Genomic DNA, 27708 nt, shown 5'->3' with positions numbered 1-27708 from the left:
TGAAGTCCATTTGAGGTGTCCCTCACCAAGATCTTGCTGGAATATTGCTAAAAGCAGCGTAAAAGCATACTCACTCACTCACTCACTCACTCACTCTCTCACACACTCACAGCCAAACCAGGCTTAAAGATATGTTGTTTTTTAAGCCCTTTAAAAGCTGACATGTTTTTCCAAAAGAACTGCCTATCCCAGATTTCAGATTTTAAAAGTGCTCTTTTAATGTTGTGTTTGGCTATCCTAGCTTCAGCAAGCATATTAGCTTCTTGCTGCGTGTGATTTCAGGGTAAGCTGGAAGAAAGGAAACCTTTGTTGGTGTTGTTCAGTGAAGATGCGATGGCAACCATACTTAATGCTGCAGTGTAAGTAACCTGTTTTACACCATACAGTAAGATATGTTTTACACTGTACAGTAAGATATGTTTTACACTGTACAGTAAGATATGTTTTACACCGTACAGTAAGATATGTTTTACACTGTACAGTAAGATATGTTTTACACCATACAGCAAGATATGTTTTACACCCAACAGTAAGATATGTTTTACACTGTACAGTAAGATATGTTTTACACTGTTCAGTAAGATATGTTTTACACCGTACAGTAAGATGTTTTACACTGTACAGTAAGATATGTTTTACACTGTTCAGTAAGATATGTTTTACACTGTACAGTAAGATGTTTTACACTGTACAGTAAGATATGTTTTACACTGTACAGTAAGATGTTTTACACCCTACAGTAAGATATGTTTTACACTGTACAGTAAGATATGTTTTATGCAATACAGTAAGATATGTTTTACACCGTACAGTAAGATATGTTTTACACCGTACAGTAAGATGTGTTTTACACTGTACAGTAAGATATGTTTTACACCATACAGTAAGATATGTTTTACACCATACAGTAAGATATGTTTTACACCATACAAGGTTAGGATTTGTTTGGTAATGTAGAATGTTTATGCTAAGGTTCGAAAATGTGCTGTGCAGAGTTGCATCCCTTTGATTATGGGTTTGAATCCTTGATTATGATTCTTGGTTTGTCAGCACCGTACCCAAAGTGGTAAACATAATCAACCTGAATCACTCTGGCCTCTCCTCCCACACTTAGCTAACTCGGTGTGATATATGTGAATACTGTTCAAAACAGCAGTAAATTGTTAACAAGTGTCATGCACTTGTTGATGTGGGTTGATGTTTTCATGCTGACTTTTTTGTCCACTGGCTTGTCAGCTCCTGGTCAAACTGTTTTCAATGGACCGTTACACTGAGGTCTAAAGTCATGATATTGCTCAAGTCTTACATTTTTCTCACTGATGAATTAGAATGAGACGACTCTTTGTAGCATTGTGTCGTCCGAACTGGACCTGAAATGAAGTCGTAGCAGCAAATGGGTCCGGGGTAGTTTTGAGACATTATGCTCTGGATAATCCAGGAAGTTTCTGATCTGAATTGATGTTCTTATGTTTTCATTATCGACCAACCTGTGAAGATGCGGGGTAGAATAGGTCCTCAGCAACACATTCTTGCCCTAAAACGCAACTATGCTTGTCGTAAGAGGCAACTAATGGGATCGGGTGGTCAGGCTCTCTGACTTGGTTGATACATGTCATCATATTCTGATAGCGTGGATCGATGTTTATGATGTAATCACGGGACTATCTGGTCCAGTCTCGATTATTTACATACCGCCGTCATATAGCTGGAATATTGCTGAGTGTGGCGTTAAACAACAAACAAACACTGTGAATACGCCTTCCGATTTGGACTCGATTATTTAGAGGGCACCATTATGAAGCTGTAATATTGGTGAGTGCAGCTTTAAACTACAACCAACCAAACAAACAAACAAACAAACTTTATCGACCACTGGCTTGTTTGCTCCTGGACAACTTTACTGAAGGCTGTTTATGGATGAATACTGAAGACAAAACTACCAAACTCCCCCCTCACTGTCTCCATTGTTTATTGCAGTGCTGCAGAGAAGTCATCCCGAGATGAGTACTACTACCTATTCCTGAAGAGGCTGTGTCAAGTGCTCACTGAGACGGGGAAACAGCTCTGTGTTTTATGGGTTAGTTCAACCAGCATGCTTGTCTACACACTGCCTGTTTATTTGTTCGTTGTTTAACACCTCAATCAGCAATATTCAAGTGATCGAGATCGACAATCCAGTGATCGAGATCGTGAGCAACAATCCACGCTGGTGGGGTATGTTGACATGCATCAAGCAAGGCACAGAGCCGAGCCTGATTCAATCTGTCGCCTCTTACAACCAGCATGGGTGGGGACCTATTCTACCAGGGAACCCCAAGGGTTGCACAGAGATGTTTTAGAAATGAAAATACACACTATTTCGATCTATTGTTAATGGATCGAGTGGTCAGGCTCAGTTACTTGCTTCATGCATATGTAGATTGATGCTTATGTCTATCTATCACTGGATTGTCTTGTCTAGATTCGGACCCGTGAAGATTTGGGTAGAATCGGTCTTCAGCAACCCATGCTTGCCGTGAAAGGGGACTATGCTTGTCGTAAGAGGTGACTGACCGGATCAGGTGGTCTGGCTCGCTGACTTTGTTAATGCATGTCATTGTATCCCAAATGTGAGGATCAATGCTCATGATGTCAATCGCTGGATTGTCAGGTCCAGACTCAGATCATTTACAGATTGCCGTCGTATAGCTGTAATATTGCTGTGTGTGGCTTTAAACACACATGAACACTAAGAACCAAAGCAACAACAACGAAATAGCTGACAGTTAGCACAGTGGTTACTAAATATCTTGAATGGTAGATGATGTGTCGATACAGATTGGTCAAACCTTGTTTCTTTTTTCCAGGGCTCAACAGAGAATGTCACCCAGCCTCCCAACTTCTCCACCTATCTTCAAGCTCTCTTGGCATTCTCAGAACACCCTAGTCAGGTAGAGAAGCTAGGTTGTCCAAACTTAGTTGTTTACATAATTCATTGCACCAAAGACCCGTGAAGATTCCAGGGTATAATAGGTCTTCAGCAACCCATGCTTGACTATGCTTGTCGTAAAAGGCGACTAACGGGATCGGGTGGTCAGGCTCGCTGACTTGGTTGATGCATGTCATTGATCCCAATTGCATGGATCTATGCTCATGATATCAATCACTGGATTGTCTGGTCCAGACTCGATTATTTACAGACCGCCGTCATATAGCTGAAATATTGCTGAGTGTAGCGTGAACCAACCAACCAACCCTTAAACCAAAAATGCCTGAAGCATCATTAATGGGTATCCTTTGGGTGAGCAAAACGTGAGACTCAAATCAATGGTGGGACTCATGTCTGTCAGATTCTCAGATGTGTGACATACGTTCTAGGTACAGGAGGGCATTATCGTGGGGGATGACTGTATTATCGATCATCTGCAGCCTGAGCACAAACATGTGAAGAAATGTTGGAATGGATATCACCATCCTGACACTGAAAGTATGGGTGTGCAAGGGTTAAATAATAAAAATGGAAACAAGAATGAACCACAAGATTAAGCTGAGATGCCATGATATTGTTGAAATACTTTTAATCACAACATTAAATCCAACTCACTCATTCACCCATGTTTAGACTAGGGGCTTGTCTGGTGTTATTGAGAAGGCAGACGCTCCTGTGCAGGGTGTATCTCAGACACAAGCACTGCATCCATCTGTGCCAGTCGACTGTCCTCTCTGTCCCTTTACCTCAGCATGGGAGAAAGTTACAGACAACCCTCAAAACTTATGTAAAGGTAACAGCAGGGTTGCATAAAAAATGCAAAGTTTCCAAGTCATATGCTATCACTGGCATTATAGGCAGCCAAGCCTCAAAGCATACAATGTCAAAATGGATTGTGGCACTGGTCCCTTCAGTAGGTGTATAGGGCCATTCCATTTGAAGGGTGGCACCTCTACAGTTTTCTCAACAGTGCTGCTGATTTAGGTAGTCTGCTCAGCAGCAGTTTGGCGTCATCCCAGAACATTTATCTGCCATTTTAACACACACTCTGCTCAGATCAGCAGTCCTACTCTGAGGCAGGTTTTTAATCTTTTGAAAATAAAACTTGATTCATAAAACCCATATTCTATTGTAGTTTTGTTGTTTGAAATTAATTTGATTATTATCAAAGAGAATATCACTTAACTTTTCGCAGTTCAGGGGTCTGCTTAGAACTATATGATTCTTACTGGTTCATGGGTGGATTATTGTCACAAGGACATAAAATGGCACATCAAAGTCACTGGTCCGCCGGACTGTGCTTTCCCACCTCCATCTGAGAAGAATCTATAGGAATCAGGGGATGATACAATGAGTCTCCCCAGAAAAGAACTATATGAAAAGATCAGCAGTGATTTATAAGTTACGAAAAAGACTTTAAAAGGTCAGCAGTGATTTATAAGTTACGAAAATGAATTTAAAAGGTCAGCAGTGATTTATAAGTTACGAAAATGACTTTAAAAGATCAGCAGTGATTTATAAGTTACGAAAATGACTTTAAAAGGTCAGCAGTGATTTATAAGTTACGAAAATGACTTTAAAAGATCAGCAGTGATTTATAAGTTAAGAAAATGACTTTAAAAGGTCAGCAGTGATTTATAAGTTACAAAAATGACTTTAAAAGATCAGCAGTGATTTATAAGTTATTACTTTAGAAGATCAGCAGTGATTTATAAGTTAAGAAAATGACTTTAAAAGGTCAGCAGTGATTTATAAGTTATTACTTTAGAAGATCAGCAGTGATTTATAAGTTAAGAAAATGACTTTAAAAGGTCAGCAGTGATTTATAAGTTACGAAAATGACTTTAAAAGGTCAGCAGTGATTTATAAGTTATTGGGGACATTTTTTCTCTTGGGGGTGACCTGCTCGGCCTCCCCTGGTACCATGCTCTGAGGACCAACCAATGTTTATTTCTGGATATGTATGAGAAACCAACTGACTTGTCCAGGCTATGGTGATGCTGGAAGTAGGTCAGTGCACATGCAGGGGTATTCAATGCTGCTGTAGGGTGGGAGAAAACTACAGAATACCTACATGAGCCAGTTGCCAAGGGGAAAGGTTGGAGTTATCTTTTTATTTTATCACTATCAGTACAGGTCTGTCTGTCACAAGAAAAGAATTTAAGAAGGTACATGCGTTGAGTAAGACCAGAGAAGAATTATCAATTACTTATAATTCACTGCTCATTTATAAATATAACTTTTCCATTTTTCAGATGTTAGGCAGCTACACTCAGACGCTATGGAGTTCACTTCTTCGTCATGAAAGTATTTCGGAGGATCCAGTACTTGTCTCCTTCATACCTCACCTGGTCAAGTCCATGACAAAAACACTACTGAAGGTCAGTGTTGAAGGATCATGCAAGTTGCGATTCTCGTAGCCGATTGGTCAGTTGATGTGACATCCAATTACTGCTTTGTCAAGGACAATGAATAGGTCATCCATTGTTCAGGATATAAAACATTGACAGTGTTAAACCATATGTTCACTTAGAAAAGATCCTTTGTGGGTTGGGGGCGGTCGGGTAGCCTAGTGGTTAAAGCGTTCGCTCGTCACGCCGAAGACACAGGTTTGATTCCTGACATGGGTACAATGTGTGAAGCCCATTTCTGGTGTCCCCCGCCATGATATTGCTGGAATATTGCTAAAAGCGGCGTAAAACCATACTCACTCACTCACTCACTCACTCACTCACTCCTTTGTGGGTTGACATCATACATTTTTTGCATTTCTAACATGAAATGATAATAAAGAATAATCTACTGAGAACTGTCAATCACTGATGAAAGCATTAGGTATCTTTCCAAATGCTTGGGACTTACAGATAATCTGGAATTCCATGTGTTGAGAATACATTTCCACTTTGTGGAAACATTTACGATGAAACAGTTTATGTGTCACTATTTATTTCTCAGTAAATACCACTAAACATATTGTACATCTTCCTGAGAACGTAATAACCATAGTTTTCTCTATGTCTGGAAATGACCTTTCTGTACAGTCATCATACTTCCTGAGACAGTAAGCCACTTTAATACAAATAGGGTTAGAAATAACAGAGTTCATAATAATTGTATGTGCAAATATTAATTCACGGGACCCAGTGTACTGTTTATGTCCTCCAGACAGCATTGTTAACATCATTCAAATCTTATTGTGAGGTAAGGTCGGAATGACATCATAGACACGATGTCATAGCTGAAGATTATTGACGTCAACTGACAAGTGTAGCTTCCTAAGACGGTGGTCATGATTTGTTTTAAAGAGGAGCTGAAAAGATATGAGAAATAATGGCTTATAAAGTTACACGTGCATATGTGTCATATTGATTTTATAAAGAAGAGCTGAAAAGATATAACAAATAATGGCTTACAAAGTTACACATGCATATGTGTCATGTTGATTTTATAAAGAAGAGCTGAAAAGATATAAGAAATAATGGCTTATAAAGTAACACTTGGATATGTGTCATATTGATTTTACAAACTCATGTAAGAATTCATGTATAACCTGGCTCTCGCTCAGGATATACAAGAATTTTAACACTAATTTTGTTAAAAAAATCAGGATGGCACACATGCTCATATAAAAATCTCTATATGGTACAGCAACAGTAGACCATGGTGCATGTGACAAATATTCTGATGTGTAGACGGCCTCCGTAGTCTAGTGGTAGAGCATCCACCTGGAGAGCGGAAGGTCCAGGGTTCTATCCCAGGCTGTTCTTACCAAAAGACGTTAAAAGATGGTACTTGTTGTTACCCTGTCTGGCGCTCGGCATTAAGGGGCTAAAACAAGGACTGGTCGGCTCGGAGTCAGTAAACTGTGTCTGAGTGGGGTATTCATGTTAAACTGTGGCATGGTATCTCAGTTGGCGATCACTATAAATCGGCATCAGTCCGGACTAGTACAAGCAGACACACACACGTGCATGCACGTCGCTATATAAGTGCAATAATCTTGGACGCGACGTTAAACTCAATTTCACCTCACCTGTTCTGATGTGTTGGCAGGTTGGTTTCCCCAGTCAGAACAACTCTCCCAGCTGTGAATATGCAAGGTTGGATTTTGACAGTGATGAGGAATTTAACATGTTCTTTGCAAGTGAGTACATCCCATAGTTTATGAACACAATGATTTTCTGCTCTATGATCTTTAAAGCTTCCGAGAAAAAAAGAGGGTTTAGAGTTATGTGCCTATCAAGATCACAATATGAAACATAGCAGTGATTATCTTTATGTTTGTCTTGGTGATCTAATGAATGTGTCCCCTGCAGGGTACAAGGTGGATATTGCAGTCACGCTGCGTCAGGCCACGCTGCTCGAGCCCAAGATCACCTTCAGTATAGCCATGGAGTGGCTTCACGAACAGCTGCATAAACCTGTCGCCACAGGGGAAGGTAGGGATATCTACAGAATATCTATGTAAGCCTGTTGCCATGGGGAAGGTAGGGATATCTACAGAATATCTATGTAAGCCAGTAGCCATGGGGAAGGTAGGAGTGGCTTCACGAACAGCTGCATAAACCTGTCGCCACAGGGGAAGGTAGGGATATCTACAGAATATCTATGTAAGCATGTAGCCATGGGGAAGGTAGGAGTGACTTCACAAACAGCTGCATAAACCTGTCGCCACGGGGTAAGGTAGGGATATCTACAGAATATCTATGTAAGCCTGTTGCCACGGGGAAGGTAGGAGTGACTTCACAAACAGCTGCATAAACCTGTCGCCATGGGGGAAGGTAAGGATATCTACAGAATATCTATGTAAGCCTGTAGCCATGGGGAAGGTAGGAGTGACTTCACGAACAGCTGCATAAACCTGTCGCCACGGGGGAGGGTAGGGGTGACTACAGAATATCTACGTATGCCGGTTGCCATGGGGAAGGTAGGAGTGGCTTCACGAACAGCTGCATAAACCTGTCGCCATGGGGGAAGGTAGGCATATCTACAGAATATCTACGTAAGCCTGTAGCCATGGGGAAGGTAGGAATGACTTCACGAACAGCTGCATAAACCTGTCGCCACGGGGGAAGGTAGGAATATCTACAGAATATCTATGTAAGCCTGTAGCCATGGGGAAGGTAGGAATGACTTCACGAACAGCTGCATAAACCTGTCGCCATGGGGGAAGGTAGGAATATCTACAGAATATCTATGTAAGCCTGTAGCCATGGGGAAGGTAGGAGTGGCTTCACGAACAGCTGTATAAACCTGTCGCCACGGGGGAAGGTAGGAATATCTACAGAATATCTATGTAAGCCTGTAGCCATGGGGAAGGTAGGAGTGACTTCATGAACAGCTGCATAAACCTGTCGCCACGGGGGAAGGTAGGGGTAACTACAGAATGCCTCAACAGCTACGAATAAGAAAAGATTACTGTATGCTGCTAGACTGCTAGTACCCCATGCTTGTCAGTCCAACTTAAGATGGATGACTGTGTGTCAAGGTGCGCCAGGGATGGAGTGGATTATTGCACATAAAGTCAACTACTGGCCACCATCATATGAGTTCAGCATCAAACAAGAAACACACCTAGTCAGCTTGGTGTCTTACTGTGGTCTTTGAGTGACGTACTATCCATTGCTGGTGCAGGTCAGGACAAGAGCTACTGCACGTTCAGCTCGCCGTCCTTCCTGGAGTGGGATGCCCTGACTGTGTTCCTGGAGAGCGTCATGTCCCGGCTCTTCATCTCCCAGAAACCCAAGCCGGAGGTCCAGGAAGGCATCGACATGCTGCAGAGAGTGCTGGACTACCAGACACAGGTCAGGCATTGCTTCACACATACTTCCTCTGTTTGTTGGCCAATACACCAACAGGTTAGGGTTTGGAGTGTCCAAATTTTCTACCCGGGTACCTGACCCCCTATTACTCGGCCCTACTCGGGTACCTACTGTAGGTCTCAAGAGTTGGGAACAAAAATGCCTGATTGGGAATTGTTTTACCACAGCAAAAACTATTTGTATACATTTATCAAACAATCAGATCATGCGAACACTGAAGTTGACTGAAGCTTTATCTTTACCCAAACATATACCAGTCAAAAGGAATGTGTGCATCGTCAAAAAGAAATGCCAACATTCGTGACTTGTAGTGTGACCACTGATTTATAGTGAGTTTTTGTCATTAAACAATATATCACATGACTAACCACGGGTCCGGGTAGTCTTGTGGATACCCTGGTCCTACTCACGACCCACCCAACCCGCGTACCCAAGTACCCGCCCCAGCCCTTCAAGTCTGTTTCAAGTCTCCGATGCAATAACCCCTTGGGGATTCTGGGTAAGAATATGTTGCCATTTCCCTATTTGTGTTGTAATAGCTGATTGTGTGGCATTTTTCTGGGAAGGCATAATCCTCATGTTGTCATCCGGGGGCACGGGTGGCCCTGTCGTCTAAGGCGCTGTGATTCGCTGTGCAGAGTTGCGTCCCATGGGCACGCCAGAAACCTATGATCGTGGGTTCAAATCCAAGTTCGCCCCGATTATGTTTCTAGGTTTGTCAGCACCATACCCGTACTCGTGGGTTTGACTGAAGTGGTAAACGTCTGGGGCCTTGCATCACTTCGGGCTTTCCTCCCACATTAAGTTAACACGCTGTGATATAACTGGAATACTGTTAAAAGCGCCGTTAAACCAAACTCACTCACTCACTCACTCACTCACTCACTCACTCACTCACTCACTCACTCATGTTGTCATCCACTTGTTTGCCTGCCCTGCACTCAAATATTTATGGGCTGTTATAATATAGAGCTTGGATGCTGCTGACTGCGACTGGAACAACATTCCTTCTCCGAAATGTTAACATGGGTCCAGAAACTTAACTCTCATTACATTCACTGATACATTATCTGAATATTTTATTGGTACGTTCGTTTGTTCCATTGTTTGTGCGATCATTCGTGAGATCGTTCATTTGTTCACTCGCTCATTTATTTATTTTCTTGTTAGCAAAGGGAACAATTATGTTAATAATCTTCACGTAGCATATTTTCACATGAAACAGGTAGTTAAAAATCACACTATTTTCATGACCTGTTTTCACACCCTATACAGGTAGTTGATCTGCAGAAGTGGTCCTGTGGTTGTCTGTTTCAGGACCCTCTCATCCTGTCCTGCTTGCTGTCATGTGTGTCTGCTCTGTTCCCCTTCCTCACCTACACACCAGAGAGACTGCCGGTGGTGCTGGAGAAGGTGGGTGGACAACATAGTTCCTCTCACTGTGTCTGTGTCTGTGTTTGTGTCTGTGTCTGTGTCTGTGGGTGAGTGAGAGAGACTGCCGGTGGTGCTGGAGAAGGTGGGTGGACAACATAGTTCCTCTCACTGTGTCTGTGTCTGTGTTTGTGTCTGTGTCTGTGTCTGTGGGTGAGTGAGAGAGACTGCCAGTGGTGCTGGAGAAGGTGGGTGGACAACATAGTTCCTCTCACTGTGTCTGTGTCTGTGTTTGTGTCTGTGTCTGTGTCTGTGGGTGAGTGAGAGAGACTGCCGGTGGTGCTGGAGAAGGTGGGTGGACAACATAGTTCCTCTCACTGTGTCTGTGTCTGTGTCTGTGTCTGTGTCTGTGGGTGAGTGAGAGAGACTGCCGGTGGTGCTGGAGAAGGTGGGCGGACAACATAGTTCCTCTCACTGTGTCTGTGTCTGTGTCTGTGGGTGAGTGAGAGAGACTGCCGGTGGTGCTGGAGAAGGTGGGTGGACAACATAGTTCCTCTCACTGTGTCTGTGACTGTGACTGTGTCTGTGTCTGTGTCTGTGACTGTGACTGTGACTGTGTCTGTGTCTGTGTCTGTGTCTGTGGGTGAGTGAGAGAGACTGCCGGTGGTACTGGAGAAGGTGGGTGGACAATATAGTTCCTCTCACTGTGTCTGTGTCCGTGTCTGTGTCTGGGTGAGTGAGAGAGACTGCCGGTGGTACTGGAGAAGGTGGGTGGACAACATAGTTCCTCTCACTGTGTCTGTGTCTGTGTTTGTGTCTGTGTCTGTGTCTGTGGGTGAGTGAGAGAGACTGCCGGTGGTGCTGGAGAAGGTGGGTGGACAACATAGTTCCTCTCACTGTGTCTGTGACTGTGACTGTGTCTGTGTCTGTGTCTGTGACTGTGACTGTGTCTGTGTCTGTGTCTGTGTCTGTGGGTGAATGAGAGAGACTGCCGGTGGTACTGGAGAAGGTGGGTGGACAATATAGTTCCTCTCACTGTGTCTGTGTCCGTGTCTGTGTCTGGGTGAGTGAGAGAGACTGCCGGTGGTACTGGAGAAGGTGGGTGGACAACATAGTTCCTCTCGCTGTGTCTGTGTCTGTGTTTGTGTCTGTGTCTGTGGGTTAGTGAGAGAGACTGCCGGTGGTGCTGGAGAAGGTGGGTGGACAACATAGTTCCTCTCACTGTGTCTGTGTCTGTGTCTGTGGGTGAGTGAGAGAGAGACTGCCGGTGGTGCTGGAGAAGGTGGGTGGACTCTCATAGTTCCTCTCACTGTGTCTGTGTCTATGTCTGTGTCTGTGGGTGAGTGAGAGAGACTGCCGGTGGTGCTGGAGAAGGTGGGTGGACAACACAGTTCCTCTCACTGTGTCTGTGTCTGTGTCTGTGTCTGTTGGTTAGTGAGAGAGACTGCCGGTGGTGCTGGAGAAGGTGGGTGGACAACATAGTTTCTCTCACTGTGTCTGTGACTGTGTCTATGTCTATGTCTATGTCTGTGGGTGAGTGAGAGAGACTGCCGGTGGTACTGGAGAAGGTGGGTGGACAACATAGTTCCTCTTACTGTGTCTGTTTTTGTGTCTGTGACTGTGACTGTGACTGTGTCTGTGTCTGTGTTTGTGTCTGTGTCTGTGGGTGAGTGAGAGAGACTGCCGGTGGTACTGGAGAAGGTGGGTGGACAACATAGTTCCTCTTACTGTGTCTGTGTTTGTGTCTGTGACTGTGACTGTGACTGTGTCTGTGTCTGTGTTTGTGTCTGTGTCTGTGGGTGAGTGAGAGAGACTGCCGGTGGTACTGGAGAAGGTGGGTGGACAACATAGTTCTTCTTACTGTGTCTGTGACTGTGTCTGTGTTTGTGTCTGTGTCTGTGTCTGTGGGTGAGTGAGAGAGACTGCCGGTGGTGCTGGAGAAGGTGGGTGGACAACACAGTTCCTCTCACTGTGTCTGTGTCTGTGATTGTGTCTGTGTCTGTGTCTGTGTCTGTGATTGTGTCTGTGCCTGTAAGTGAGGGAGTGAGACTGCCGGTGGTGCTGGAGAAGGTGGGTGGACTCTCATAGTTCCTCTTACTGTGTCTGTGTCTGTGACTGTGTCTGTGTCTGTGTATGTGGGTGAGTGAGTGAGACTGCCGGTGGTACTGGAGAAGGTGGGTGGACAACATAGTTCCTCTCACTGTGTCTGTGTCTGTGTCTGTGACTGTGTCTGTGTTTGTGTCTGTGTCTGGGTGAGTGAGAGAGACTGCCGGTGGTACTGGAGAAGGTGGGTGGACAACATAGTTCCTCTCACTGTGTCTGTGTCTGTGTCTGTGGGTGAGTGAGAGAGACTGCCGGTGGTGCTGGAGAAGGTGGGTGGACAACATAGTTCCTCTCACTGTGTCTGTGTCTATGTCTGTGGGTGAGTGAGAGAGAGACTGCCGGTGGTGCTGGAGAAGGTGGGTGGACAACATAGTTCCTCTCACTGTGTCTGTGTCTGTGTCTGTGTCTGTGGGTTAGTGAGAGAGACTGCCGGTGGTGCTGGAGAAGGTGGGTGGACAACATAGTTCCTCTCACTGTGTCTGTGTCTGTGTCTGTGTCTGTGTCTGTGGGTTAGTGAGAGAGACTGCCGGTGGTACTGGAGAAGGTGGGTGGACAACATAGTTCCTCTCACTGTGTCTGTGTCTGTGTCTGTAGGTGAGTGAGAGAGACTGCCGGTGGTGCTGGAGAAGGTGGGTGGACAACATAGTTCCTCTCACTGTGTCTGTGTCTGTGTCTGTGTCTGTGTCTGTGGGTTAGTGAGAGAGACTGCCGGTGGTACTGGAGAAGGTGGGTGGACAACATAGTTCCTCTCACTCTGTCTGTGTCTGTGTCTGTGTCTGTGGGTGAGTGAGAGACTGCCGGTGGTGCTGGAGAAGGTGGGTGGACAACATTGTTCCCCTCATTGGACAGACCATGTGTCTCTATCTGTGTCTGTGTCTGTGTCTGTGTCTGTGTCTGTGGGTGAGTGAGTAAGACTGCCAGTGGTGCTGGAGAAGGTGGGTGGACAACATAGTTCCTCACATTGTACAGACCATGTGTCTCTATCTGTGTCTGTGTCTGTGTCTGTGTGTGTGGATCAGTGAGAGAAACTGTGTGAGTAACTGAGTGAGAGTCTTGCATAAACTTGTTTGAAATTACTGGAATTGGGTGTTGTATTATTTTACAGACTAGCAGGCTGTACAGCAAATTCAGTCCTTGTTTTTTTCTGACTTGTCCCTCCAGTGGTGACTGCTCGGATGTCAATGATTGTTGACATCACATCCCCTCTCTGGAAATTTTATGTCTGGTTTTCCTGGTTTCTGAACCCTAATCTTCCCCTGCGTTGCAGATATTCCATGCAGTTGTGTTCAACCTGTTCGGGCAGACAAAGTCGACGAGGAGTCGGGCTGTGAAGAATGTGCGGCAGCATGCATGCTCTGTGTTGGTGAAGATCTGCAAGCAGTACCCAGACCTCCTGTTTGTAAGTCAATGATGCACTGTCACTAGGCAACCAAGATGTAAAGATAGTACTTGGATGTACTCACTGTCACTCTCAGTCTCACTGTCACAAGGCAACCAAGGTAGGGATGAGTTGGTTACAATGGCTGTATGTAAAGATAGTACTTGGATGTACTCACTGTCACTAGGCAACCAAGGTGGGGATGAGTTGGTCACAATGGCTGTGTGTAAAGATAGTACTTGGATGTACTCACTGTCACTCTCAGTCTCACTCTCACTAGGCAACCAAGATGGGGATGAGTTGGTCACAATGGCTGTATGTAAAGATAGTACTTGGATGTACTCACTGTCACTCTCAGTCTCACTCTCACTAGGCAACCAAGATGGGGATGAGTTGGTCACAATGGCTGTATGTAAAGATAGTACTTGGATGTACTCACTGTCACGCTCAGTCTCACTGTCACAAGGCAACCAAGATGGGGATGAGTTGGTCACAATGGCTGTATGTAAAGATAGTACTTGGATGTACTCACTGTCACGCTCAGTCTCACTGTCACAAGGCAACCAAGATGGGGGAAGTTGGTCACAATGCCTGTATGTAAGGATAGTACTTGGATGTACTCACTGTCACTCTCTCACACTCTGACTCTCCCCAGTAAGACAGTATCCATGGTATCTGTGTTTATCTCCCCAGCCTGTGTTTGACCGGCTGTATGATCACATCAAACATATCAGCAAGGACCCCGAGCAGTTGTCCCAGATGGAGAAGTGTATACTCACAGAAGCCCTCATACTCATCAGGTGAGAATAGTCTCTGAACAAATACTCGGCCATCTTAGACAAGACTTAATTATTTCTTGGTTTACAGATATTTTCAAATTTTCAAGGGGAAGAAAGACAATTCAGAGTATGAAAATGTTGCCTCAGGGGTGATTTTAGTTCAGCTTGTCACGTCAGTCAAACCTGCTCATTTAGTGTCAAATGCAGTTTGGTGAGCTCCACAAGCATCTCTGATTGTAATGCAAGGTTGATAACTTTGAATGTGTTTACATTGTCTGCAAGAAGTGAAGATGCCCGTGAAACAGTTCGCTAGCCGTTCTGATGAAGACATAGGTTAACGGGTGAAAATTATTCAAGTTAGATAAACTCATTGTCGACTGGCCTCTCGGGGTAGATATATGATGTTCCCTGTGTGGGAGCCTGTCTCGCACACAGGGAACATCACACTATATACTCATTATCAACAACTAATAATATTGCCCGAGTCGTTTGACAAAACAAGTTGAGAGTAATCAAATGAAACATTTCTGTATGAGACTGAGCAGCCACAAGCCTGCAGCCTTAGGTGGCTGTAAGCATCATTGTAACCAATTCAGTGTCATCTTTGTTTTTAGCAATCAGTTCAAAGATTTCGACAAGCAGTCGTCATTTATAGAAGAAGTTTTGTCTCCTGTCAAAGACTTGTGGGTTTCACCAGAATTTACAGAGTAAGTGTCAGATAAAGCTGCTTTCCAAGATGTCTAATGGTGTGATGGCAATATGGGTTATGTGCCTCAGATGCTTGTGTTCACAGGTACTTTACTGCAAAGCACATGCATATATACTACTCAACATTTGCTAAGGACCAACATACACAAGGTGTGGTCCTGAACAAATATTGAGTAGTATAGCAAGGGCCCCGTACCCTTGTCCTGAATTTCAGTTTGAAGACGTTCCCCCAGTACTGTGATGTGTATTATATTCTGGTTTCTGTCCCTCAGTCTTCAAGTTCAACTTGCCTATTTCAGGGTTCACACAAGGAATTTTCTGACTGCCCGTAACGCACAATCTTAAAATGCCCATTGTTTTTGAAAATGTGGGCCTTTTTTCAAATTTAGGAGCTAAAAGCACAAGGCCCCACCCTAGAATTATCCCTGCTATTTATCTACCAGTGGCTGTCTCTGGTTTGAGGCAGTGTCTGTCTCTGGTTTGAGGCAGTTTGAGCTGTGTTATATGAGTGTATTTGGTTCTTGTTCTCTCTCTCTGTATTCCACATGTTACTTTCAGAGCATTCAGCAGTCCAGCCAAGTTCATGTCCTACGTAGGTCTAGATCAGCCCCCGGTGGAGCCCAGTTCAGCAGACACTTGTGGTATTAACAGGTCACATGTAAGTTGTGGTATAAACAGGTCACATGTTAGTTGTGGTATGAACAGGTCACATGTAAGTTGTGGTATGAACAGGTCACATGTAAGTTGTGGTATAAACAGGTCACATGTAAGTTGTGGTATAAACAGGTCACATGTAAGTTGTGGTATAAACAGGTCACATGTAAGTTGTGGTATGAACAGGTCACATGTTAATTGTATAAACAGGTCACATGTAAGTTGTGGTATGAACAGGTCACATGTAAGTTGTTGTATGAACAGGTCACATGCAAATCATTGCTATTTTTTTAATGCTAAACACACCACTATTTGAGCTTAGCTAGTTTTGTGTCTATCATGTCACTTTTGGCCTTCCACCCACATGAAGACGACATGCTTAAATAGTGGGTTTAAACTTTACCAACTCATTTCTACCTTGCTGCAGTTCTTGAAGTCCTCAAGCTGAGACACCCAGGCATTGGAATGGCTTGTGAGTCCCACGACAACTGAAATACTGTACACACAATGCCATTTTAGAAAGTGGTCAAATGTAACAGATGTCATATTTGGGAAAACACTTTCTTAGTAAAGAATCGCTCTTCACGCCGAAGACCCGGGTACAATTCCCGACTTGGGTTCGATTCCCGACTTGGGTACAATGTGTGAAGCCTATTTCTGGTGTTCCCTGCCGTGATATTGCTGGAATATTGCTAAAAGTGATGAAAAACCAGACTCACTCACTCTTGGTAAAGTACAGATACTAGTACTTTTGGGGGGGTTGAGACCCATTCAGGATTCGTTGCCACGTACACTGCCAGTGTGAGGCAACTAAATACTAACTGTGCTACTGTTCACAGCAGCAGTACGACCGACTCACTTTTACTGGGGATCCTGTGCAAGATGTGCATGATATTTCTCTTGGACCTTTATCACTTTGTTGAGGTTACAAGAACATGTTGTTTGTTATTGCCTTTGTATACAGTTGTCTATGAAGTGTGATGTAGATGTATCTGTATTGCAGATAAGTTACTGTATCAACACCATCCTGGCTGTGATGAAGAGAACAAAGTGGCCGGATGACATGCAGGTAGGAATGCATCCCAGCTTCACCACCTGATGGGGTAGTTTAGTGAAGACCTGGGTTTGGATCCCCACATGATCCACGTAAGGCCCAATTTTAATGGTGTCTGTCTATTGGCCTTAATAGGGCTGGAATATTACTAAAGCAGTGTACAACCACACTCGCCCACTCCTGCATGACTTTTCAATTTTGAATATTTTTATAATGTGAAGTTTACATGAAATATGGCCTTTTCATTGGACGAAAGGTCGGTCACATGACCACAAAATTGACATAATTTGATGTTCATATCCTTTCATGAGACTGTTCTTGAAATGACGTAAACACTGACGTACTTCTTTCACATTCCTGGGGTAACCCCTGGGAATTCCCAAGGACAAATACATACAGAACTGTGGTTTCTGATAGTTTTGACCCTTTAATCCTGAACTCAGCTTTTTAGTATACATTAAGAAACGTCAGCGAGTTTGACAACATGATTGTTCACAAATATTCTCACTGCAACCCATCCTAGTTAACAAAATGAAGAAATGCACATCCAAACTATCGTAGTATCGACTCAATCAGTGTCTAGACTGACAGTGACAGTCTACAGCAATCTATGAATTTACCAAAAAGAAGGACTGGTTGGCTCTTTAACGCACGCACGCACGCACGCACGCATACACGGACAGACAGACAGACACTTCTTTTCAGCTGTGTTCAAGTATGGGAGTTACATGTATTATCATTGTAGCGCTGAAATCGCTTTGTGAAACGGCCTACTTGTTTTACATCACCAGGCAGAAAATTAAACACATATTTTCAAGTATTGGTTTTTGACAAATTTGTCCTGAAAAGATGTGAATGTAAGCAAAATAATGGTCTCACTGGTGTGCTTTATTCCAGGCGGTGCCAAGGTATAAAACTGTGTTTCTTACCCAAACAGACAAACTTATCCCTATTGATGTAAACCAAAACTTCACTCATCTCCAGGTCGCTCTGAATGGGGGCTTCGCCAACGGTAATCAGAGCAACGGTGGCCCCATCCTCAGGAACCCTGCCACACCCCACATCAGTCAGCTGCTGGAGAACCTCATGTCCCTCATCAAGTAGGTGTGGCTGTCTGCAGATAAAACACTCCTCCTTGGTTTTGGTTCAAAATGTGAAACTGCAAACTCGAGGTATCACATTTTCAACCAAAACTGAGGAGAAGTGTTTTAATTTTAAAAGCTATGTTGAATTTGTGATAAATAACTGCAAAAAACACTCACTGCATTTGTTCCTTTGAAATGAGTGAGTGAGTGAGTGAATATGGTTTTACGCCACTTTTAGCAATATTCCAGCAATATCACGACGGGGGACACCAGAAATGGGCTTCACACATTGTACCCATGTCGGGAATCGAACCCAGGCTTCGGCCTGACGAGCGAACGCTTTAACCACTAGGCTACCCGACCGCCCCTCCTTTGAAATGCATGTTGACAGTCAGCGAGTTCCGTGTCTGATCTGCACATGTGCACTCGGTCTGTGTGAATTACCATGTTTGGTAATAACAAACAATGTGCCGGGTTCTTATCATTACGGTGCAAACTTGATGGGGATTGTGTCTTGTTTGTAATTTCTGTGGCTATTTCTATCTAAAGTGTGTACATATTCTGGATAGGTAATGTACTAACTCTTTTTGTGTTCAACTTTTATATTGGTCAGCGGTGGCAGCCAGATGGTATGATTGTGTACTCTGAGCTTACGACTTGAATGGGGTCTTTAGTAAGTTTGTCAGCCAATTTATTAGTATAAGGAGGAAAGACTTTCAAAACTGACGCCCGCTATCCCACTGGCAACATTTAGATTCTCTTTCAGATTAAATCCTCCTTGGGGCACTTATTGCATTTTCCTGGCTCAAGAAAATCTACATGACATAGTTGTAACCATTTTCCTTAATAAAAATTGTTACCACACAAAAAACTTTGTTTTTGTCTGATATACGTCCACCCTTATGGTGCCTCACCCTCCACGGCGCGTCACGCCAAGGGAAGCAACTCTCACCCAAATCACTTTCCTTATGTCATCTGACTAAGACAGACGTGCTGTTTTTTTCAAGACAAAACAAAGTACAAGATAATCGTTCGTACAAGAACCATGGCAGACCAAACTGTATGTATGGTACATTTCTTTCATGCAAAGGCGTAATACATCGCATTGTGAAGTTATAAAGTTGTAATTATGTGACACGTGTACGATACCTTTGAAAACAAAGGCCGTAGTAGCGTCCATTTTGTAGTGCCACGTATGATACATGTAACACCAGGGCCATCAAAAACGGCTTGGGTTTTTTAATGTTATATCATCGGGCTTTAGCCTACAATCTTTTCCTTTAATAAACCCAAGGTGGTGTGTTATTTATTTTTAAATTACACTTACCTTTTTTACGGGTTTTTTACACCTTCGCGCGTAACACGCCCACTTTGGTGTTATAATTATACTACGACATTGGCTATTAGTATCGCGTTACCAATCGCATTCTAAATTACGCCTTTGCTTCTAGTTGCACAATTTATGCACGTATCTTTCCGATCTTTCAATCGCACTGATACACTTTATTACCCTTCCCGCCAAACTCAAAAATTACGGTCTTTTTTACAGACCTACAAACTGTGTACGGGGTGCTCGGCCTCGATTCCCCCCCAAGACAGGCATGATACTTGCATAAAGTGTTTGGCCGAAGACGGGCATGACGATGGGTCATGCCCGATCTGTGTTGCATTTACACCACGGGCGCAAAAAAAGAGGAAGGTGGACCTCTTACACTTTAAGGGTCTACTGAAGGCGGGGGTGGACATTAGATCGGCAAAGACCGCCCCCCCCCCCATCTAAAAAAGTAAGAAGGGGAAAAAAAGCAGCTGAGACTGTCTCCTCCGCTCCCTCCCCGGGGGCCGGGGGAGAAGGCTCTAGGGTCCCCGTCACAATCACTGCACCCTCTCCTGCACCGTCTTTGGCAGACATCTCTGCCTTGTTGAGGTCGCAGATGGCGTCGATGATGGAGGAGGTAAAGTCTCAGCTCCGAGAGGAGATGCGGACCGAGCCTTCCCCGTTGTCGGCGCCGGACGCGGCTTCGAGACCTTGTGATATGCCCGGCGTCGGCCGAGGCAGGCCACTTGGTCTCGGGGACGATCTCAGACCGGGCTTCGGCGCCGGCTCGAGGTCGCTCCCCAGCGGAGGGGTGGCGGGCACTGGCCCGTTCACTACCGACGCACAGTTCTCCCTAGCGGAGCCAGACGCCTCTTCCGAGGCCGAGGCTTCCTCTAGCGGATTGCTAGCCCTTGAACCCCCGGCACCTCGGGACCGGGACTCGGCTTCGGGCCGGGTGCAGCCCGGGGATGCGAAGGCCCAGGCCTTCGGGCGTCCCCTTCCGACTTCGTCTGCCTCTTCTCTCGGGGAAGAGTCGATTAATTTCGGCTCGGAATCGAGAGAGGAGGAGTGGATGGAGGAGGGGGGAGACGACTCGGAGACCTCGGGAACATTTTCCTTCGTTTCCTCGTTGAGGCATGTACGGGACAAGATTGTCCAGGTACTGCCTCAGGTGGCTGCGCCTATGCCCCAGTCGGATCCGACTGAGTTCCGCCTTCCGGGGGACGCTTTTGCTCCGAGCAAGGCGCCCCAGGTGCGGCTCCGTATTCTGTCCTCATTGGTGCATGAAGTTATCAATCCTCTGTTGTCGGGTGCCCGCAGGAAGTTCGACCTGCCCGAACTTATTAAGCGGTACCCGTTAGCAGAGGATGGTGATTTTGAGGTACCGGTGGTGGACGAATGCGTCTGGACCTCCGTTACCCTGGGGGGGTCTTCGACCCCCAACTTGGCTAAGGTCAAGCAGGGCCGGCGGTTGCCACCCTTTCCCGCGTGCGGTACGGAGCTGAAGGCTGCTTACGTTTGCTTCGAGGAGCAATATCGTAACGCATGTCAGCAGCTCCGGGTGTCCGTACACTCCGCTTATCTGTCGGCCGTACAGAGGGAGTTAGCGGGAGAGGGGCCGGCCGACTCTTCGGAGTTGGCCGCGCAACTGACGGAGGTACATAGTCATCTTGCCAGGGACGCTATTCGTAGCTGTGCCTCGCAGATGATGTGCGCAGTCATGGGCATGCGCAGGCTGTGGATGTCGGTATCCAAATACTCGGCTTCCACACGCCAGGATCTACTTGCTTTGCCATATAAGATGGGTGCCACCCTCTTCCCTGGGGCTCAGCAGGTGGTCCGAGAGGCCGCACAGTTGTATGCCTCCATCAAGGATTCTAAGGCCTTGTTGGAGGTACCATGCGTTAAACCGCGTAAGCGGACCTCTCCACTTGCTTCCTCCTACGCTGATGCGCCGGGTCAGAAGTCTGCACCTGCTTGGAAGCAGCCGCTTCCTTCAGGTAAGGGCGCCGGGAGGAGCAAGAGAGGCAGGGGCCGGGGCAGGGCAGCTGGTCGAGGCCAGCAGCCTTTTCGCGGGGCCGGGAACCCATCGGGTTCCCATTAGCGCCCGAAGTGCCCCGGGCGGACCCACGGTCGCATGTTATCGAACTGCCGACAGCCGGGGTCCACTGCCTCAAGCCGGATGTCCCCGTAGGCGGCCGACTGGCTCTATTCCTGCAGGAATGGGAGACAGTCACATCCAATCCCTGGACCCTGTCCACTCTAAGGGATGGCCATTTGCCTCGGTGGAAACACCATCCGCCCCCCTTCTCCGGGATAAAGCACACTCCGGTGCCTGCTACCCTAGAGAGGGCGGAATTCCTCCGTGCCGAGGTCGACGCACTTCTTATGAAGGCTGCGATCGAACCGGTTCCCGTGGGACAGGAAAGCGAGGGCTTCTACTCGACATATTTCCTAGTCACCAAAAAAGACGGAGGGTTCAGGCCTATTCTCAATCTGAGAAGGCTGAACAAACTTATAGAGGTACCGTCCTTCAGGATGGAGACACTGCGCTCGGTGATCTCAGCTGTCGAGACCGGAGAATGGCTAACGTCAATAGACCTAAAAGACGCCTATCTCCACGTACCCATACACCCCGAGTTCAAGAAATACCTCAGGTTTTCTTTCGACGGGAGGTGTTATCAGTTCAGGGTTCTACCATTCGGGATCGCTACGGCCCCGAGGGTGTTCACCAAGCTGATGTTGATTCCCGCCCAAGTGGCCAGGTCAAAAGGTCGGTTCTGCCATCCGTACCTCGACGACTGGTTACTAAGAGCTCTATCGCAATCCCTGAGTCAGATAGCTACACAACAAGTGATAGATATTCTGATCACTCTAGGGTGGATAGTCAATCTCAAGAAGTCAGATCTGAGCCCTACTCAGAATCTAGTCTTCCTAGGGGCGAATTTCAACACGGTGAGCGGAATTGTATCTCTGTCACAAGATCGCATTACCAAGGTCAGAAGTGTTACTTCCCAGTTCCTTCTGTCCGCCAGTCACACTGCTCGTACATGGCTCCAGTTACTGGGCAACATGGCGGCGACAGTGGATGTGGTTTGGCGGGCGCGCTTGAGAATGAGACCCATTCAACAAGCGCTCCGTCGACTTTGGGTGAACTCGGAAGATCTCGAGACTGTTCTCGAGACTCCGCAGTGGCTCAATGCACACCTTCAGTGGTGGACCGAGGTCGGGAATCTGTCCCGGGGGCTCCCCCTCGACACTCCCGTGCCGTCTCTCACAGTTCAAACAGACGCGTCACTCTCCGGCTGGGGAGGCGTTCTGAACGATCACACTGCCTCGGGACTATGGTCCCAGCAGGAGATCAAACTGCATATCAATGTGCTAGAACTGAGAGCGGTCAGGTTGGTGTTCCAACGCTTCCTGGATCTGCTTCGTGGCCAAGTGGTGCGTCTAGAGATGGACAACCAAACGGCGATGACTTACATCCGGAAGCAGGGGGGAACGGTGTCTCCGTCGCTTCTCCAAGAGACGTGGCAGTTCCTCCTATGGTGCGACTCACACGTTATCAGGGTGCTACCTGTTTATCTCCCGGGGGTAGACAACGTCCGTGCGGACGCTCTGTCTCGCCGGATCCTCGCTCCTCACGAGTGGAGGCTCGACCCGGGGATATTCGGGATTATCTCCCAGTTATACGGGTCGTTCCAGGTGGATCTGTTTGCGTCTGGGGTGAATCACCAGACACCAACGTTCTGCTCCCGAGTCCCCGACCCGAGGTCGGTGGCACCGGACGCCTTCCAGCTAGATTGGACGGACAGAATTCTGTGGGCATTCCCCCCAGTACCTCTGATTTCCAAGGTCCTGTCTCAGCTAGCCACTCAGCCTGCGCGACTACTTGTGCTCCTGGCACCCCTTTGGTCGGCGCAGAGTTGGTTTCCAGTCATACTCAGGTTTCTGGCTCAGCCTCCCGTTCTATTACCTTTACGACCGGACCTCCTATCCCAGAACGAGGCCCTCCACCCGAATCCCAGGATTCAGTGGGTGGCTTGGCCACTGTCCGGAATCGCCTCCAGGAGAGCGGTATTCCTGCACGAGTTGCAGACACAATACTGGCTTCGCGGAGGGATTCGACAAACGTTCAGTACGAGGATAGATGGGCCTGCTATGCGCGCTGGTGTGTCGATAGAGGGATTGCAGATCCCTTTTCTGCAGATCTCGTAGCCGTACTTGAGTTCCTCCAGTCGCGACTAGATGTCGGCCTGGCCGCATCGACAGTCCGGGGGTACTCTACAGCTATCGCTGCCTTTCACGTCCCCGTCGACGGGGCACTTTTGGGTGCGCACCCATTAGTGCAGCGTTTTTTAGCAGGTGTGGACAGGATCCGACCGCCTGTCCGGCGGATCAGTCCCCCTTGGGAATTGTCAATCGTTCTTGATTGGCTGTCCGGTCCTTCCTTTCGGGATCTGTCGTCTCTCTCTCTTCAGCTGTTGAGCTGGAAGACGGCGTTCCTTGTGGCGGTAACGTCCGGCAGACGGGTAGGCGACATTCACGCAATGTCAGCCGATCCCGAACTAACTGTCTTTCACCGGGACAGGGTCAGTATTCGCCTGCCGGACTCTTACCGTCCTAAGGTCGCACACGCCTTCCACGTGACGGCTCCTATTGAGCTACCTGCTCTTTCACAGCCTTCTTCGTCGGGGACCACTACAAGACATGCTCATGTCTTGGATGTCCGCAGGACCCTTAAGTCCTATATCAGCAGAACTAAGGGTATCCGTAAGGATAATCAACTATTTTGCTGTTATGGCGGTAGGAAGGCTGGCTCACCTGCGAGCAAACAAACAATCTCCAGGTGGATAGTCTCTACTATATGTACGGCGTACACACTTCAAGGCAGGGACCCCCCTACCAAGTTGAAGGCTCATTCGGTTAGAGCAGTGGCTACGACACAAGCGTATGCCGCGGCTCTGCCCATTGAGGAGATCTGCTCCGCGGCTATTTGGAGCCAGCCGAGCACGTTCATCAAACATTACCAACTCGACAAACACTCAAGCGAGCGTGCTCGGTTTGGTCAGTCAGTTCTCCGAACTGGGCAAAGTTCTACATCTCTAGCCGATTGAGCCTTCGAGATTTTAGACCGCCCGGACCGGTTATAACACTGCTCAGTAACGGTCCGGATTTTATCTTCTACGGTCGATACAATACCAGCCATTACCACTCGATAATCATCGTATTTGCACATGCACTCCTTCGATTACGGGGACCCTCTGGCCTAGCTCTGTGCGGGTTTATAGGCTCTCGTGATCTGTGCCCCAATATCACTTGTTCAAAAAAAGTGTGGGGGGTGGGGGGTGTGTGTGTCTCGAGTTCTCGATATGATAAGCCACAAAGAATGGCTCTTTTCATGGTGTATGGTCGATAACGCCCTGTCTCCAGCCCCCGCCTTTCGACGGTGGTGCCTCACGATAAGGTTGGTTCCATTTATTGAACTCTTGTTTATTCATTGAAATAATCAAAATACGATGTATTTATGCACGCTTGTTGCTGACGGATGCCACTTCCTAGATTATCTTTAGGAGTCTATCTTGATGCAATAAGTGCCCCAAGGAGGATTTAATCTGAAAGAGAATTTTACAAACCTGTAGAGGTTATGAATTCTCTGATGAAATCCTCCTTGGGGCACGGCCACCCGCCTCCCCACATTCCGTCAGCATTAGACATATGGAAAGTGATTTGGGTGAGAGTTGCTTCCCTTGGCGTGACGCGCCGTGGAGGGTGAGGCACCATAAGGGTGGACGTATATCAGACAAAAACAAAGTTTTTTGTGTGGTAACAATTTTTATTAAGGAAAATGGTTACAACTATGTCATGTAGATTTTCTTGAGCCAGGAAAATGCAATAAGTGCCCCAAGGAGGATTTCATCAGAGAATTCATAACCTTTACAGGTTTGTAAAAATTGTTTAAATTTTGGTTTATTACTCACAGAAAAGGAGCCATAATAACATGGAATTAAGAATCATGATACATTTTGGACAATTGTTGCATGAAATAATGATCTGATTAATGTTAAAAGATGGACGTTTATGCATGGGATGTAACTGCTGTTGGCGTTTACAGAAGATTGTATTAGTATTCATGTTCCAGTTAAGTTTTTTGTCTATAATAGTTCCTAGGTACTTGTATTCTGGCAAAATTGCAACATGTTTTTCGTTGATTGATAGTTGCTTAGTAACAGATGGCTCTGAAGTCTTTCTTTTTTGTAAAGTTTAAAAAAAGGGAATTGTCGCCGATGTTGTCTCCATATGTCTACAGTCGTTATTTAGTAAGCACAATATTGCATCAACAACTCCATATTTTGATAAAAAAGTATGTCCATTACTGTTTGAGAAATTTCAGTATGATGAATTCCAATGATTTCCTGGCAATGCACCTTAAAGCTACAGGAGGGTAATCATTACGTACCGTCTGTTTAGTGTCATTGGGACTAGCATACTTTCAATGTTTTCTTGTGTCTTGGGACAATATGAGCGGTAAGAGATAGTTTGATGCTCCACATGGGTACAATGTGTGCTGCCCAACATTGGAGGGGATCTGCTGTGATATTGGTGGAATATTTCGGTGTGATCTACTTCCCAATTCATTCACCCTCGCCTTGTTCTAGGACCCTGAGTCAGTTGTGGCTGCCGGAATTCCTCAAGCTGAGACACCCTGACTTTGCAATGGCTTATGATTTACAAGACAATGAGAAACTGCAAATACTAGGTGAGTAGAATATGCACGTAGTAACCTTCGCAAAAACAGGGGGGGGATTCATGTTGTCTTAAAAATAACTGTTTCTCTTGTAGGTAATCTAGTACTGAAATTTAGTTCCTCATGACGCACACAAGCACCTGGATGCACGCGCGCATGCATGCATGTGTGAATCCAGTGTGTGTGCGTGCATCATGAGGCACGTAATATCAGTATACACACCTTTTACCAGTCGCAGATGAAACGTGTACATTCAGCCATACTGGGTGTAGAGCTTGACACTAAGAGTAATTAATTAAATCTAACGGGATATATCCTCTGCTGTTTACAATGCGTGGTTTTGTTTCTACTGTGCTGCCTGTGTCTCCAGGTATCCCCCCGCCATGCAATGACAGCACAGAGACAACCACATCCAAACACCCGCTGGAGAGGATGCAGAACTTCCTGTCCATCATCTATGAAAACTGGTGAGACGACATAACCCAGGGAGAGAAGTAGCCCTGTAACATGTGTCCTCCGTGTGTCTCGTGATCTACAAGGGGCACAGGTGCCCTTGGTGTCTTCTAGTTTGTTGTGTAGTGTTATTCCTATAGCCCGAAAAGGTAAAAATACCTCATGCTTATCGTGACATGAAATGAAGGGAATTAGGTGGCATGGTGACCTAGTTGTCTAAGGCACCACAATTCACTGTGTATAGTACGTAGTTATGTACTACTCAAAAGAAGTCAAGGAACAGCCTATCTTTCATATGACTGTAGTTAATCTGTCATGGCTGATGGGTATTGCAGCACATAGCTTTCCACTTCTCTTGATTTGATTGATTGATGGAAGGATGGATGGATGGATGGAGTGAGTAGGTGAGTGAGTGAGTGAGTGCAGTGTGTGACCTGACTGATTGTCGTTCACCCTGGTACGGATTGTTACTCATGATATCATCCACTGATTTGCCCGACCCTCAAAAGATTGTTCACAGGCTCCCATGACACAGATGCAATATTGCTGACTACGACTTTACTGGTTGATCTTTGTTTTAATCAAGTCCAGTAGAAATTTGCCATTTTGAAGGGTTTTGCTATATGTTATCATTATAAGGACTAGTGGACTAAAAGTGTTTCTACCACTGATGAAGCTGTTTCTGAGATACAGTTGTAATTATTAGACGCTGACATAAAACCATTCCATGTATTCTGACAATGTTCCATCTATTTTTGCCTCCAGCTTTCACATCCTGGGCAATGCTGGTCAGTGTCTGGGCTATGAGTTCTACACGGCGCCAGGACTCGTGGAGTACGTCCTCAAGTCGGTCATCCAGCAGCTTCACCACATCCCCGACTACAGACTCCGGCCCATCATCCATATCCTTGCCTGTGGTGCTGATTCCGGGGTAGACTTGCACCCCAGGAACCTACGCTTGGCATAAGAAGCAACTGCATTGATCAGCTGGGCAGACTCGGTGACTTGGTTGCGTGACATCATTCCCTGTTGGCTTGGGATGTTATTCATGATATCAATCACTGGTTTGTCTCTGCTGTGTGGGGATTCCTGGGCAGTTTGACATACCGCATTCAATGTAATAAGCGCCCTGGCCGCTCTCAAAATTAGAAATGGGGGGCTCTTATTAGAATTTTATTTTGGTGAAAAAAACCAACAGAGTTGAAAGATAAATTTCATGGTTGATGCTGACAGCCTGAAATTTTTATATATGACAGATATATTTTTCCAG

General features: G+C 46.0%; 1 protein-coding gene across 1 annotated transcript in view; it reads left to right on the top strand.

Annotated features, from left to right (window-relative positions):
• The window catches only part of LOC139442761 (exportin-5-like), a 44598-nt gene that overhangs the window by 6537 nt on the left and 10353 nt on the right, over nt 1-27708 (top strand). The window contains exons 7-23 of the mRNA XM_071223655.1: nt 283-359; nt 1978-2077; nt 2847-2930; nt 5224-5349; nt 7022-7112; nt 7285-7407; nt 8603-8772; nt 10108-10203; nt 13532-13663; nt 14336-14442; nt 15036-15128; nt 15688-15787; nt 16787-16852; nt 17822-17937; nt 25897-25997; nt 26356-26452; nt 27204-27340. Of these exons, the coding sequence (XP_071079756.1) occupies nt 283-359; nt 1978-2077; nt 2847-2930; nt 5224-5349; nt 7022-7112; nt 7285-7407; nt 8603-8772; nt 10108-10203; nt 13532-13663; nt 14336-14442; nt 15036-15128; nt 15688-15787; nt 16787-16852; nt 17822-17937; nt 25897-25997; nt 26356-26452; nt 27204-27340 (1816 nt within the window). The remainder of the gene's footprint in view (nt 1-282; nt 360-1977; nt 2078-2846; nt 2931-5223; nt 5350-7021; nt 7113-7284; nt 7408-8602; nt 8773-10107; nt 10204-13531; nt 13664-14335; nt 14443-15035; nt 15129-15687; nt 15788-16786; nt 16853-17821; nt 17938-25896; nt 25998-26355; nt 26453-27203; nt 27341-27708) is intronic.

This window comes from Haliotis cracherodii, unplaced genomic scaffold (assembly GCF_022045235.1).
Source record: "Haliotis cracherodii isolate W230 unplaced genomic scaffold, xgHalCrac1.p SCAF_5, whole genome shotgun sequence".
Lineage (NCBI taxonomy): Eukaryota > Metazoa > Mollusca > Gastropoda > Lepetellida > Haliotidae > Haliotis > Haliotis cracherodii.
The sequence above is the reverse complement of the archived record's forward strand: the minus strand, read 5'-3'. Positions and strand labels throughout refer to the sequence as shown.